The sequence below is a fragment of the Mixophyes fleayi genome, chromosome 4 (assembly GCF_038048845.1).
Source record: "Mixophyes fleayi isolate aMixFle1 chromosome 4, aMixFle1.hap1, whole genome shotgun sequence".
Classification (NCBI taxonomy): domain Eukaryota; kingdom Metazoa; phylum Chordata; class Amphibia; order Anura; family Limnodynastidae; genus Mixophyes; species Mixophyes fleayi.
In genome coordinates this window covers 238260783-238277120 of record NC_134405.1, presented here as the reverse complement: position 1 = coordinate 238277120, position 16338 = coordinate 238260783, and the positions used below count along the sequence as shown (strand labels likewise).

General features: G+C 37.1%; 1 protein-coding gene across 1 annotated transcript in view; it reads right to left on the bottom strand.

Annotated features, from left to right (window-relative positions):
* The window catches only part of TRHDE (thyrotropin releasing hormone degrading enzyme), a 640581-nt gene extending 624597 nt beyond the window's left edge, over positions 1-15984 (bottom strand). Inside the window, exon 1 of the mRNA XM_075209536.1 lies at positions 14741-15984. Within this exon, the coding sequence (XP_075065637.1) occupies positions 14741-15501 (761 nt within the window). The 5' untranslated portion in view covers positions 15502-15984. The remainder of the gene's footprint in view (positions 1-14740) is intronic.
* Positions 15985-16338: the final 354 nt, after the last annotated feature.

Here is a 16338-nt window from a genome sequence, read left to right as displayed (position 1 = left end):
CAGGCAATCTGATATTAATGTGATATTACTAAGTGACCCATATGAGGTCTTTGGCCCAGAAGATAAATTAGATATTAAAGATACTAGAAAGCTTCTTCTAGGAAAAAAAACCCCTTAAACTTTCTTTTTCAAAGCCAGCAGAGAGCTGCCTTTATTATATTTTAACTGCCATTTTTCATACCCCTGTGCAGATGTTTTGTGAAATGGATAACACTGGCATTTTAAGTCATGTACTAGTTACCTTAAAGATGAATTTAACCCTTTGTCTTCCAATGGTGTAGACACAGTCCTACACTTTAGTGGACACCTGTGAAGATACTGGGTTTATCTGGCCCAATGCTACCCACTTCATGCTGGCTGGCCACCCACGGGTGCCTTATTATGCCAGGGAAGTCTATGCAGTACCTTCTAGGGTTCTCAGTCACTCAGGCAAATGCAGTTATAAAGTAAAGCAATACATTTATTGTAATAAAAACAATCACTAGATTATAATATACACACAGTAAATAAATTCCAGGCAGGTTTATCACATCATCTGTCCCTTACTCCACTAGCTTAATAAGTTACAGTCACCTGGCTGTCCAAACTTGACGACCCATAGATCTCTCTCAGCTACACATGTAGACTCTGGTAGAGAACAACAACTCAAAACCAGACCTAGCACCTTCAAGCAATCAAATCACAGAATGAACACCTCATCCCCCCCTGGAGTGGCTCCTTATATCTACGATCTAATTTCCACAGAGCTTTCCCCTCTCTGGCAAACCCCTGGACCTCTCCTTGGTCAGTGCTGGACCAGGAGGAGTTGGAGAGGGGAGTGAAAATGAGCTGTCCTTTCTCAGAACCTCCCCTGCTAGGTGGCCTGTCTGTACTAGTCTTCTGAGAACAATGGACACTATTTAGTTTTCCCCTCCTGTATCTTGCAACCTGATCCCTATCCATAATCCGCTGGCTTCACTTTAAGGACAATGAATAACAACCTCACTGACACATCACCAATATACAATAAGCAATATACATATTTACAATGAGCCTCAAGGTCCCCTTATCCACATGCAATCAGACTCTGCAGTCGTAGTCTGTTAAGCTGGGGAACAAAAGCAAGGGCTATAAGTGTACTTGCCACAATCCACATTATGAGAGAAATGAGGAACAGGATGGCAACAGTATTATCACATGTTATCACACTTGTTTCATCACATACCTAATTCAATAGGGTTATAGTTCTTAATCAGAACAGACAACAGGAGGACTCAGTTATAGGCACCAACAGCTATGATCCTCTCTATATGGGTAATCCAGACACAGAGAATCAAGGAGGATGCAAAATATACACTATATGGACAAAATGGTTCATTCTGCAGAGCTCAGTGACTTCATGCGTGTTACTATGTTAGGATTCCACTTGGAAATTCCATGGTCAACTGTAAGTGATATTATTATAAAGTAGAAAGTAGAAGCATTTAGTAACAACAGCAACTCAGCTATGAAGAGGAAGACCACATAAAATCAGAAAGCGAGTAAAAGACTGCTAAGGCGCATGGTGCGTAAAAGTCGCAAACGCTCTGCTGATTAAATAGCTGAAGAGTTCCGAACTTCCACTGACAGTAATGTAAGCACAAAAGCTCTGTGATGGGAGATTAGTGGAATGGGTTTCCATGGCCGAGCAGCTGCATGCAAGCCTTACATCACCAAGACCAATGCCATGTGTCAAATGGAGTGGTGTAAAGGCACACTGACACTCGACTGAGGAGCAGTGGAAACGTGTTCTGTGGATTGACGAATCACGCCTTTTTGTTTGGCAGTTAGATGGGCGAGTCTGGGTTTGGCAGATTCCGGGAGAAGGTTACCTGCCTGACTGAAGGAGGAATAATGGTATGGGGCTGTTTTTCAGGGTTTAGGCTAGGCATGCTTCAGCATACCAAGCCATTTTGGACAATGCTACGCTTCCAACTTTATGGCAATGGTTTTGGGAAGGCCCTTTTCTATTCTAATATGACTGTGCCCCAGTGCACAAAGCAAGGACTACAAAGACATGGTTTGATGAGTTTGGTGTGGAAGAACCTGATTGGCCCTCACAGAGCCCTGACCTCAACCCTATTGAACACCTTTGGATGAACTGGAACAGTGATTGCGAGAGATCACTGCAAAAGGGGGACCAATTCCATATTAAAGTATATCAATACAACCTCATTACAGTCCCTGTTGGTGCAATGGTCAAGCATCTGAATACTTTTGTACATATAGTGTATAATAAGAAATCAAAATTATACATAAAATCTAGAAGGTTATTTACCCTTTTTTCTAATACATTAATTGAAGATCAAGGTAAATTCCTTACTAAAATGTTAAAATATGCACCATCTAAAAAAAGATATTTTTGTGAATTATTTATTAAACTAAAAAGATGAATCAGATCAGATATAGAAACATTTTATTAACACTAATCGTAAAAAGACCTCTGGTCAACCAATTTTATTTCACCAAGAAAATGATAAATGTTTAAACATTTTGGGCCTGATTCATTGAAGCATGTATCTCCGATTTTGAGTGTATCGTTTCAAACCCAATGCCCAGAACTGGATCATACGTCAAAAAAAAGCAACTTCATTCAATTCAACTTCGTATGCAAATGGCACGTACTACAGACTACAATTTCACTCAGGAAATGGGGCAGGAAAGGGGTTGAACTTAATTGTTCTTCAGCTACAGGGTTAGTCTTAGTCCTGATCAATAACGATGACAGTCTTGCATGCATGCATGCGTGTGCAAGCAGTAGCAGCTGTAAAAATGTGTATTATATTCATTAGATATTAAGAGCTTTTTAATAAATATATTTCAAGGGAAAAAAATAAAACACTTTCCTTTGTTTATTTTTTTACTGTTTTATCATTAATGCCATTAATTCTATATGGATATTTTTTCTGTGCAATCTTTTTCAAATTTATAATCCACATAGGTTTTGGATGTTTCCTGCAGTGTATTGTATTGTAGCGCATAGCAGACCTACACCCCAATGAATCTAGCATCGTATCTTGAGATCCATTTCTTGTTGAATTCGGGAGTGTGTAGAGCCGAATTACATGTGTTTTAAAACAAACGCACTTTGCGCTCAATATACATGCCAGTGTGAATCAGGCCCTTTATGGGAACTTATGGCAGTAAAGAATAATATTATTGATCACTATGATGGTAATATCAAACAAATTTCTATTTTTATATTAACCAAAAAAACAATTTAAGTGTACATGATAAATATAAATTTAAAAGCAAATTTCGTTTTTATCCACAGCAAAGTAGAAGCTCATCCATTAATCATTTCTATAAAATCACATTAAATATTTTTTTATCAACTCTGTTCATGAGAGATGAAGAAGAAAAAGAAGAAGATAAGATGTAATAACTTGATATAACTAGAAAAAAGTGCACCTTAGAGAACTTTTAGAGGATGACCCCATTATCATAGCACCCACCAATAAAAGTGGAAATATATTAATAACAAATGAACAAGATTATGTTAAAGAGGCTAACAGAAAACTTAAAGCAGTCATGGGCAACCTCATGCCCTGCAAGGACTGCATGAGACGGACCTATAACTTTCAAAAGGCCTGCACCCTCAAGCTCAGTAATACATTTAAAACAATACTTAATTAATACTTAATTAAGCAAATAGACTCCTGTATGTAAAAACATACCATCATTCATTATAAATAAGATTTACAAGCAATAACAAAAATATCAGGTAATAAAACAGGAAAGAGCTGGGGATCCTCAAGTAAAGGCTTGGAGAGCCATATGCAGTCCCAGAGCCACCTGTTGCCCATCACTGACTTAGAGACTAGATTTTAATAAAATTATGACTCATAATCCTAGTAATCAATCTGATATTGAGCTCATAAGGTCTATGATGGGATGGGGTAATATCCAAGGATGAAATAACTTTTCTTTATACACATCACATGTGTGATACCCACATACTATCTCCTCCCTATGATACACAAAGAACGTAATACTCCCTTGGGACTTCCTATAATTTCCGGTATTGGGTCTCTCACTGTTGATATGTCACAGCTTGTTGATTTTTTTCTACAACTTCACATTGTCTTTCTATGATTACACATTAAGGATATTACCCACTTTCTCAATCTAATTTTCATGATTCAATGGAAAGATTGTTTTTATTCTTATTACCTCCCATAGAACATATCCTTCTATTCAAAGGGAGGAATATGTTTCTTTGAGCTTGTCTTAAGAGTCTGAAGATGACACAATTTATTAAAATATTAATCTATATCAGAGAGACAGCAAACTTATTCCTTCATTTTGTTAATTTATTTATTTATTTAATTTTGTCACAGTTATTTTACCTCCATCCACATTTACTATCCACAAATTATTGGGACAGCCATGGGCACTAATTTTGCCCACAGGTTTGCCAAAGTTTACATGGGTATGTACGAAGGCCAACATATCTGGGGCAGTTTGTTCTGGATGAGCCTCAAACTCTATGGCCATTACAATGTTTATTATTTGGGATAGGGCTGAATACTTGATTATTCCATTTGTCAAGCACCTCAATATTAGTTTTTTTTTTATAATTGACATTCACTAGTGCTCATCACAAAAATATATCTTTGATGTTATCCTCCAAGAGTTGCTGAAACTTTCTGGAAGGAGGTAGACACTATCAATGACCACCATTACACAAGTAATCACTAATGAGCTTAATCACTAAGGGCCTAATTCATTAAGGAAAGTTAAGCAAAATATTGAGTAAGTTTTCTTACTCAAGTTTTCTGGACAAAACCTTGTTGCAATTGAAGGGGTTCAAATGAGTTTATTATTTTGCACATAAGGAAAATACTTATGTCTTTTCATGTAGCACACAAATACATGATAGATTATTTGTACACTGAAATTTAAAGTTGATCTAGGACATGTCCTACCCCAAATATAAATCTACCATCACATTTTAAATTTATCTCCCCATCCAATGCAACATGTTTTTGCCTTACTTCCTTACTTTTTCTTAACTGTCCTTAATGAATTAGGCTCTAAGATACTACAATAGCTTAGTAGGATTAGAACTTGTTCAGATAAAGAGAGCTTCAATAGACAAGCTCAGTGGCGCACGCAGGAGGGGTTTCTGAGTCTCTAGAAACCCCCCACCCCCGCGCTAACTAAATTGCCACTATATCGGCACTGTCCTATACAGCAGCCGTGGCGCTGTCAAAGAAGCGTCTGCGGCGGTGCTGTAGTGTATACAGCACCGCTGCGGACGCTTCTTTGACAGCACCACGGCTGCTGTATAGGACAGCGCTGCCTAAACGGAGCTGCGCGCATGCGCAGTAGCTCTCGCGCGGGTTGGGTTTTTTTGTTTGGGTGGGGGGGCAAACCCCTCCCCGACAATCCTCTGTGCGCCCCTGAAGCTACAGTTCTTATTGAGGCATTTAACCTACTAACAAATGAGGAGTTTTTAATCCATGTGCTGAGCCTATTTTGGTGCTTCTTGGACAGGTCACATTACAAAATCAATATCAATAATTTATTTATGCAGTAACCACACAAACAATATCTTGTTTTTTTCAGAAGACTTTGAATATTCAGACAATACCATTAATTCACTTATACATCATGTCACAACAAAGAATATCTACCATAAATGGCCATAAAAGTGTGTTTTTTATTGACATTGCAGTCAAATGTGTAGATTTTGTTTCAAACCGCCACCAAGAAATAATTCTACTCATAGGTTTTCATAATCAATTTTTTTCATAATAATTTTTTGTTGTTGCTATTTTCATGGTGTTGAACTAAATTCATAAAATTTGTAGAAATAATGGTCCTGATTCATCAAGGCATGCATACATGAATGCAACATGCTTTTGTTCTCAATGTCTACTGAACATAAAATACTTTTTTACAGTTACTCCTGATTGCAAACACGTTACAGTATGCATATGCGACTCTCATCACTAGTAATAAGGACCTAGACTAGCCCTGTAGCTGGAGCAAGAGGTACAGTGGAAAAACAAGTACATTTGATATGCCCAAAGCTTGAATCGGACATGACTATGTACGCTCGAGATTGCCATGCCTGTACTGTACATTGACTACCAGTGAACGCCTCTTCCCCATCCCATACCCTTCCAGAAATCGTAAGCTGTAGTAAGTGTCCTTGCGTATTAAGATGAATTGAACATTGCGCATTTAGTTGCCCAGAACCAGACCATTCGAAGATCAAATTTACAGATTATATGCACAAAATCGGCATTTACGATTCCTTCATGAATCAGTCCCAATATGTTTAAAAATAGAGGACCTAACACACCAACTGAGGGTACCCCTGTGTTTATTGAAGCAAGGATGGGGGATACCTGGACATTAAAACTCCCATCTCTTGACTTCTTCATTTTTTCTGTAGAGTAGGGCGTTATCCTATTGTGATTACCAGACAATAACTGCAAAGGGGGCATAACATGTGAAAGAGGAGGGTATCCTCTTTCAAATAAGGGAACTTCATAGTTACTTGGAGCCAGGATGCCCATTAAAAATCTCACCTTTATCCTGGTCAAATTAGTGTAGGGGGTTATTATCTGATTACCACATCATGAGTGAACAAGTAGTAGAGTTGGAGAAGAAGAGAGTAGATACTTTATCTTCATTTGTAAGAACAAATTAAGAGAGAGTGACACATAGTACATTTAGTGACTTCAGCATGTTGTTGTCTGGGGTAAGAGGATTTAATTTTAGATTGGGTAGTATTAATCTTGTTCTTGAAGTAGGAAGTAAGATCTTGGCCAGTGATGATGGATTTAGGGGTTAATGTGGGAGGGTTTATTAGAGATCTAAATGTATTAAAGAGACATTTGGGGTTAGATTACAGTATGTTTGTTTGCCAGTTTTCAACGCATTTATATGTGAGAAAGTCATGAGATGTATTAGACTTTCGTCAATGACGTTCTGCTTTGAGGGTGAGTTTTGAAAGCAGAGTTTTTTTTAGTATGCCACAGCCCAGATCATGATAGAGTAGCGGGAGCCACATAATCAGATATTGATAGATATGATTTTATCATTCAGCTAAATAAATTTAAATGTTATCTTGAACAACAAATTCATTGAAATTGTCGAAAATATATTTAATCAACAATCCCCAACACATATTTGTAGACAGTTTTTTTTTTCTGTTAGAAACAGAAAACATTAATTTGTTGATAAGCAGTACTACTGGCTCTATGTCCAAATAGCTATGTGAAAATACAGTGCAGGAGAGTCACTCACCTTATGCTTTCTATTTAAAGGCATCTATAGTAGTGAGGTTATCCCTTAAATATAATTCTAATAGTAATATCCTTGAAAAATCCATTCCTGTTTTGCCTGAATTTCTTTTAAATTTTGTTCTTGTCAGTCATTATTTATACTTATTACTTGAAAGAAGATGTTAGTAAAAATAATAAGCAACAGTTCTAAAGTAGGAAATCTATCTTTACTTTCCTCAAAGTTTTTGATCTTTTTGAAATTTGCAGTTGTCACAAAATATCTTTGCCTCCATCATTCCCTCTCAAATCTAACAGTCATTAGAGTCTGCTTACAGAGCTGCACTCTGATTCAGAATCTGATGTTAGAATATTGCAAATATATATACTCCATTTACAAGGCCCAGTCCGATTCTTCTGTTCTGCTGTCAGACTGATTAATGTTGGCCCCTGTGAGTTGTGTTTAAAAGGTTGCTAGGCAGTGGATTCAGTCTCTCACTACCTGGGAAAAGGGACTGCAGAGTCTCTGTGAGAGGTAGCCTGATCTTCGCTTTGAGTAAACCGTACTGGAACTTCTTATGTTTTGTTTCATTTGTTAGGAGTGCCAGAGAGGCAAGGTGTTTATTTTGAAGTTTCTTTTATTTTCTTGCTTAATAAAACTGGCTGAGACCAGTTGACCACAAAAACCTGGACTTGTGTGATCTGCCACACTACCATCTAACCTTGGAGATGACACCTGTTCCCCTCCCACGGTCATGAGAGAGAGAGAGAGAGAGAGAGAAAGAGAAAGAGAGAGAGAAAGAGAGTACATCTATCTATCTACGTGACCAAATGGTCAAAGGTATGTGGACACCTGAACGTCACATATATATATCCTTGTTCCAAAACCTTGGCATTAGTATGGCGTTACACTGCCTTAATGGCAGTTATGCAATGGTGGCATCTGCATCCACAAGAGCATTAATGAGGCTGGTCATTGATGTTGGGTGATAAGTCCTAGCTTGCAGTAGGCTTTTCATTTCATCTTAAAGGCTTTCGATGGGGCTGAAGTCAGGGCTCTATGTAGGAAGCTAAGTTGGAAGAACGCAAATCTTTAGAATGTTGATGTTTTTTGTAGCATTAAGATTTCCCTTCACTGGAACAAAGACCTAAGCCAAACTATGAAGAACAACCCCAGAAAGATATTCCTCCTCCACTAAAATTTTCAGTTGGCAGTATACATTCAGTTAGGAAGCAGTCTCCTGGCATCTGCCAAGTTCATTACTCAGACTGCCAGATGATGAAGCATGATTTGTCACTCCAGAGAACATGCTTCCACTGCTTCAGACTACAGTGGTGGTTTGCTTTACACCTATTCATTCTACATTTGGCATTGCATATGGTGATCTGAGACTTGTTTGAGGTTGCAGGGCCATTAAATCCAATCCATGAAGCTCCAGATGAACAGTTCTTGTGCTGACGTTGCTTCCAGAGGCAGTTTGGAACCCAGTAGCTAGTGCTGCAACTAAGGGTAGATCATTTTTATGCACTACACACTCCAGAACTCAGTGTTGCTCTTCTGTTGTTGCTCCTAGACATTTCCAATTTACAATAACAGCACTTGCAGTTTAGTTGACCAGGGAAGCTGTAGCAAGGCATAAATTGACTAACGGACTTGTTGGAAAGGTGGCATCCTATGACAGTGCCACATTGAAAGTTAGCAATGGGTATGGCTGAAATGAACAAACACACTAAACAGAAGTAGTGTCCATATATATATATATATATATATATATATATATATATATATATATATATATTTATTTGTCATATCTTGTTTATGTTCATACATTATTAATTTTATAAACCAAAATTAGTGAACCAGCACTCCAATATACTTTTGAGACTTGAGATTTTTTAATGGTCAAAACATTTCTTTGCTCCAGTAAAGCACATGTGTGGCATTAAACAGGGCAGTAATAGACTATTAATCTCTGGTAGTCAACACATATTTAATCTTATATTATAAATTAATTTTAGTTAAATTACAGGCATTTACTATGATTCATTGAAATATTAAAGATTGGTTCCTAGCTTACAAGTATTAAAATCTAGCTGTAAACTAAATAAACAAATAATTTAAAGAATAATAATAATGAATAAGTTTAAAAATAAATAAATAATTAAGATATAAAAACAATGCAAAAGGTCAAGTTGAAGTTTACATAGCAAATAACCCTTATTTCCTACTTATATATAGTAAAATTTTATCATTTATCAATAAACAATTATCCCTAACAATTGCTGTGAATAACATCACTAACATTTTATAGACCAGGACAACAGTTTATTCATCTATTAATGTCCTTCTGTACAATAATACCATTACCAATAATGGCAATGACAGAAATAATTACACCATATGCTACGAATAATATTTTTTGATAAGTCCAACAGAAAAGTTTTCTTTTCTATCAGTGGCAACTTTCACTGAGAATGTTCATTGATTGAACATGCCAAACTATTATTCTATATGATTACTGGATCTCATTCAGTCTGGGAGTTGCGTGAATAATAGCTAGGCATGTAATTGACCTGTGTTAGTACTATATGCAATACATAGTTGTCCAACGATTAAGCCAGGTACAGAATGATTGATTTTTGGAACAACCTTAGTGTCTGAATTAGATGTTGAGGTGTTTATGGCAGCTATTACAATTATTCAATGCAGCCTTAATTGTCTGTAGAAGCAGCTTAACTGTGCCTCTTCCTCAGTATGTTTATGAACATGCTCTTTTTTATTGTATTATCATTTGAGTAAATGTTTCTGAACTTTAAGCATTCCCATTTTCTCAATTTATCAAGTTGTTATTATGAAACAGAAAAACACAACTAACACCATTTAAATACAAAGAAATAAAATAATGCAAAAAGTGTCTAGTTTCACTAAATAATCTCCAACTTCCGAAACACAAGAATTAAATATATGTCTGCTTTTATTGCACTGACCAAGACTGTTTTAAGTAGAGGCAACTTTATTTAACTATTGTATGTTCTCCCTGTGTTTGCGTGGGTTTCCTTTGGGTGTTCCGGTTTCCTCCCACTCTCCAAAAACATACTGGTAGGTTAATTGGCTGCTCTCAAAATTGACCCTAGTCTCTCCCTGTCTGTCTCTCTGCCTGTCTGTCTGTCTCCCTCTCTGTCTGTCTGTGTATGAGTGTGTGTCAATATTAGGGAATTTAGACTGTAAGCTCCAATGGGGCAGGGACTGATGTGAGTTCTCTGTACAGCGCTGCGGAATTAGTGGCGCTATATAAATAAATGATGATGATGATGATGATGATGATGATGAACTATTACGCTAACAAATCAAAGTATAACCAGTGTGGAAGTATCTTGACTGGACTTTCCTGTGTAGATTAATGATGGTATAGACTAAGCTGTTCCCTGAGCCACCACAACCGTTCAGCAACTCAGCACAGCAACTACACATTGTCCCATACATATTCTTATATCTAAAATGACTGGTTCTTGAAAGAGTACAGTTAAAGATTGAACGTCTTAAGAAACTTTTGTCAGGAGTAGCAGTGAACAGCAAATTCTCATTGCAGCTTAGAGGAACGTATCTTAAAATCCTTCTGAGTCAGAGTAGACCACTCTCTAATATACTGTATTAAATAATACACTTACATTTATTTAATCGCATTAGAACTGAAATATGGACTCCAGTTTAAACAAAAAGATATATTTTTGTCATTTCAAAAATGATCAGTGTCCTTGTTAAAAGGACAGAAAGTCAACATACTACTTTCCTTAAAATTTAGTGAAGCTTTTTAATGTTTAAGCTATATTTCTGAGAGAACGCTAATTGTGTGACAATAATAATGAAAAATCATTAAAACATATTACTATTATTCATAACTTTTATAATGAGAAGTTATACAATAATTGTCAAAAGAAAAAATAAATTGTAGAGCACCACCAATCATGAAGGAGTTATTAAAATATTAATATAAGATAATACTTTTAACAAATACAAAGTTTAATATTTTGACTATCTGACAATCCAGATACACTTCTAATACATTCCTTACATGGAACAGCAGATAGAAAGAAGTGTGGAAGAGAACTGCTTTATTTTTTCCATATTCCTGCACATAGCATTAACGATAAAAAAACACCTATTTTTAGTAAGAAATTATCTCCACGTAGGCATAGACTATAACATTGTGACCTACAATGTTAAATCATGAAAATTAATGTTTACTGTTAAAAATAGTGATTTATTATGCATATACCGCTTATTTGTTTTTAGAATTCTAAAAGCTGTGTATATTTAAGCAACATATGCTCCTTGCTAAGTCTTCAAGATTTAGCTGCAACAAGATATGCAATAGGAAACATTTTGAGAAACAAACTATGGACACGTTGAGCCCAAAGTTTGTGTTGGACATTTTTAAAGCAAGAACAAAAAAGTAACAAAAATATAATAAATTGTGTATACATAAGTAATGTATCTTTTTAAGACGTACTTGCCTAGGGTCTGAGAACCTTAATTTTTTCAGTAGTCAATTCCTGCACATGAGGGATGTCCTTAGTTTTGATGTAGGCTATAATAGACTAGTTTGTAGACAATCAGATAATCAGAATGTTCCCCGCAGCAGGAGGTAAGGGTCAATGTGACCTCTGCACTCATGTGATTATGTTAGTAAGTCCAAGGCTGCATGTGAAATGGACATTGTCATAGTATGAGTAAGGGAATGAAGATAAGGGCAGAGTAACAGACTGAGGGGGGTCTATTTATTATTGATAGAAAAGCCCTATCTCTGTTGTGCTGTATCCAGTGGACGCACCCTCTGGCAGCATGATTTGCCGAGCTTTTCCCTTTCCGCTTTGCATGGGGAGACCTGTTTAAGAAGGACTGCGACAGTACATAGTCCTCCTATCACTATCGCCATTTCAGGATGAGGATAGCAAGGTATATGCAGAAAAAAATGCTTTATTTATTTAAATAAAGCATGTTTTACTAATGAAAAGGTCACTATTATTACTCTCTTTAAAAAAATAAAAAAATAAACATGTTTTACATATTTTAAAACATTTTTTTTATGTGTTAACTGGCAAAGCCGGGTCACACATGTGCAGGTGGGCCTAAGACTGGCTGGCAAAGTGGCAAGAGTTCTCTCAACGCTGAAAATAGGCCTGTTAGTGTTAGTGAGAGCAACAGCAGCACAAAGTAGCATTGTGGGGCTCTTATTAAACTGGTGCAAAACACCTGTGGTGTCAATCACACCTTTATATTAAACAAAGTTCATACATCTATCATGTTTGTACCTGCTCTGCTAGCAAATTTGCAGATGATAAAACCCTTCATTTGTCGCACAGTATGTCACAAAACACAATTGCATGCAAAGTATATAATTATTTTAACACACAACTACTGTTAAAGAAGACATCTATATCACCAAATTAAAATCTCTTTAGTAAGGCCTCATTTACAGAGGTACCACTACGGCATGAATAAGTCATTTGCGTGCAATTTCACGGAGACACACTGATGAGTGTTTGACACCCTAGTGTGGGACCCTTGTGTACAATACTTAAGAAAACACTATAAAACACTTGAAGGCAAGTATAGTACAAACCATACAACTTTCATGCCAAAACCAAACCACAACTATTTAATCTGGTTTTGATTAAGTAATGACACTGTACATACTTTCATATACTTTATACTCTTTCTTGCCCTAATGTCAGATAATGACATTATTAAAATATACATGTATTGAGCAACAGCAGACTTTTCAACAAACTTGTATGTTTCTAAAAAGCTATATAGTACTGTGGCAAATAAAAGTAATCGAGGCTGTTGATGACAAATAAATATTCTATTTTTTACTTAAAGTGCACTTCACTTTATGAAGTCAATTTTTAAATGAAATATTCATGTGTGATCTGACATTCCGCCATGAATTAACAAAATGGATTTGCTTCTTATAATGTAGAATGTGATGGGATTTTAAGATCTGTTTCCTAAAAATTACAATATTATTGGAAGGCTAATAAATTCACATGTGACATCTTAAATCAAAAAACAAAGTTGCACATTTTAATTATTTAACCAGGTTTCATGTCTGTTGTTTAATAACCTTTTATGTGCCATCAAAAAGGCCAGATGCACATATATATATATATCCATCTATCTATCTATCTATCTATCTATCTATCTATCTATAGGGGTGGAAGTGGAAATTTAGAAGTGGCGGTATGGAACATGTAAGTGAATAGAATAGAATTGTATTGCTTTACAATGGCAAAAGGAGAAGTGGCGGCATGGCATACTACCACATAACAGCCCACTTTGACCATTATATACTGTATATAGTGTTGAAAGTAGACTGATTTTATATATATATATATATATATATATATATATATATATATATATATATATATATATTTTTATATATATATATATATATATATATATATATATATATATATATATATATATATTTGCAACAGCATGCCTAATTGAGTGTTTGCTACAAAACCACCTGATGCTCTGGACTGTTCTTTACAAATAAGTGCTGGGATAATAATGTCTAAGCAGTGGCTTTACTTACAAAACTAGGGCAAGGTGGTGTAAATTGTGCTTACGTCTGTCAGAGGCAATTTACAGTGGCTGTCATTTTTACACACTGTGGTATGCACTGTGTGACACTGTGCTGGAGGCTTTTCAATTATATGCAAATTATACAAATTAGGAGTAGTTTATGCAGATTTTGAGAGTCTACCCCAGTGTAGTAATTAAAAGGAAGGCATAGCAAATAAAATGCATGCTAATGAGATTTTGCAGAAAGAAGTTTATTCTTAACTGTCAGGTGGGAATCAGCAGTGAAAAGAGTAAAAACTGACACTTCTCTTTCATCCCCAAACAGATGACGAATCAAATGCTAGTAAAAGAAACCAATGCTCAAGTATTTTATTATAACTATTATAGCCACAAAAAACAAGTTAATTAACTGCATGTGTATGTCTCAGCTGCTGCTTGCCTCGTGATTGTTCACACTTTCAGATTAGTATGACTATATTAAATCATTGTAAAACACAACAAAGTCACTGACAGGGTCTTGCTTTGTAGGTACTCTAGTCATTTGCATATTGACATGCTTACAGTTCAGGAAATCTCAGGAAACTTGGCACATAAAATATATCAGTGTTACTGCACAGCCCACCTGTCGTACTGAAACGTACAATATAATAAAGATAACAAAGTACGAGGAATAAGACACATAATATTGTATTAAATGTACAAATAAAGTTATAATGCTTATGATAAAATACTCAAGCTATTTGGATGATATCTAAATTATTAAACGTCCACAGTGTGGTGTGACATATAAAATATCTGTGCAAATTGCCAGGACACTATATATATATATATATATATATATATATATATATATATATATATTAAATAATCAGGCTATGGTTATTATTACCTTCTCTCCCCATGTATCACATAAGAGCTCCGGAAGAAACCGAGCAGTTCATTCTCTATGATGGCGTTATAAATTATCTTCAGATTGTAACTTTTCTGCGCCTCCAGGGTCCTGTTTAGCACAACCACTAAAACTTGGTTGGGTGGATAAGAAAAGAAGCTGGAAACTTTCACGTCCCCAGCCACTCTATCCTCTGCTACTTGGACTCTCTCCACAGTCAACCTGTGTGCGTGGACCACAATGTATTTACTGGAGTTTAAGCATTCAATCTCCACATTAAGTTCCCCCGAGAAAGTAAAGTTGTCCATGAACGCTGTGATCATCAGATTATAGTGTAGGGGTCTCAGGTGAGTGGGTAATCTCAGGTAAATCCACGGCTTCCAGTCTTCATCCTGGTCTTTGCCTGGCAGGTGATTGGTCCCATCTCCGGCGTCCTTACCTACCTCCAGGTTTTGGTTGAACCTGGCAGCCTCTAGAGTGCTACTGTTAATTGTTCTACTGGAGCCATCTGTACATTCCTCAAATCTAAGACTGAGCAACACTGCAATGATGGTCACAACTATCAAAGCCAAAATCGAGACGGCAAAGCCCAGGACAAGCTTTTTGTGCACAGTGATCTGTCTCTCGGTGGTCCTGGGTCTCACGGCCACTGTATCTGACCACTGGTCCTGTAGACCTCTGCCGTTCCTCATCCCGGAGTCTTGTATTACCATAGAGCTGAGAAGTAAGCTATTTTTCTGCTGTTTACTGTCCACAGCCATAGCAGTTCATCCCGAAACTCCGGAGGAATAAAGGAAGCAAGCGCTGACACTGCACAGAGATGTCACCCTCTCGAATGTGGGGCTTCACTGGCCACTTCATCTCGCATCCTAGCATGTAAGGAGATTCCCATTAAACCCCATTTTGCTGGACGTCATCCCTGGAATCCTCAGGAAAAGCAGCCCCACTGAGGATGCTGTCACAGGACAGGAGCTGTAGCAACTTGGGAAGGAATGGCTCTCGTTCTGGGCAAGCCACTTTGTTTATAGTGGTGGGATATTCAAGGCAACTCTGTGCCTATGAGGGGGAGGAGAAGTGACAAGACTGCATGACATTTCCCAGAACTCCAATCGAACGCAAGAAAATCAAATAGACTCCTGATTGGGTCTGTGTCCCCCTTCTCGTGAAAATAACACACATCCAAGACGAAGACAGAAATACATCCCGGGGAAGTTGCTGTGCTTCCAGCAGGCTGATGTCCTAGAGCATCCCCATCTGCCTAGCACAGCTTTCCTGATCGCACACTTTCCACGGTGTATGCGGATTCCTCTGGCAGCATCTGCTCTTGATCTTAAGCAGTGCCAGGTGCCGGACTAGGGAGAGCGGAGGAGGGCTGTCCAGTCACCGTTCTCCTGGTAAAGTATAACGGCTAATTGCGGATCTGTGGTTAGCGATCTTCATTAGAACGTGGGCAGAGCTGCATATGGCATTGGCAGTGCCTGGGAGCCAAGCAGGATGGTAGCAGAGGGCAGACGAGGAGGAAAGTGTGATGGAAAAGAAGACCTGAAGGGTGTTTTGTAGTACTGAAGGTAGTGGCGTGTGTTTATAATAATATACGA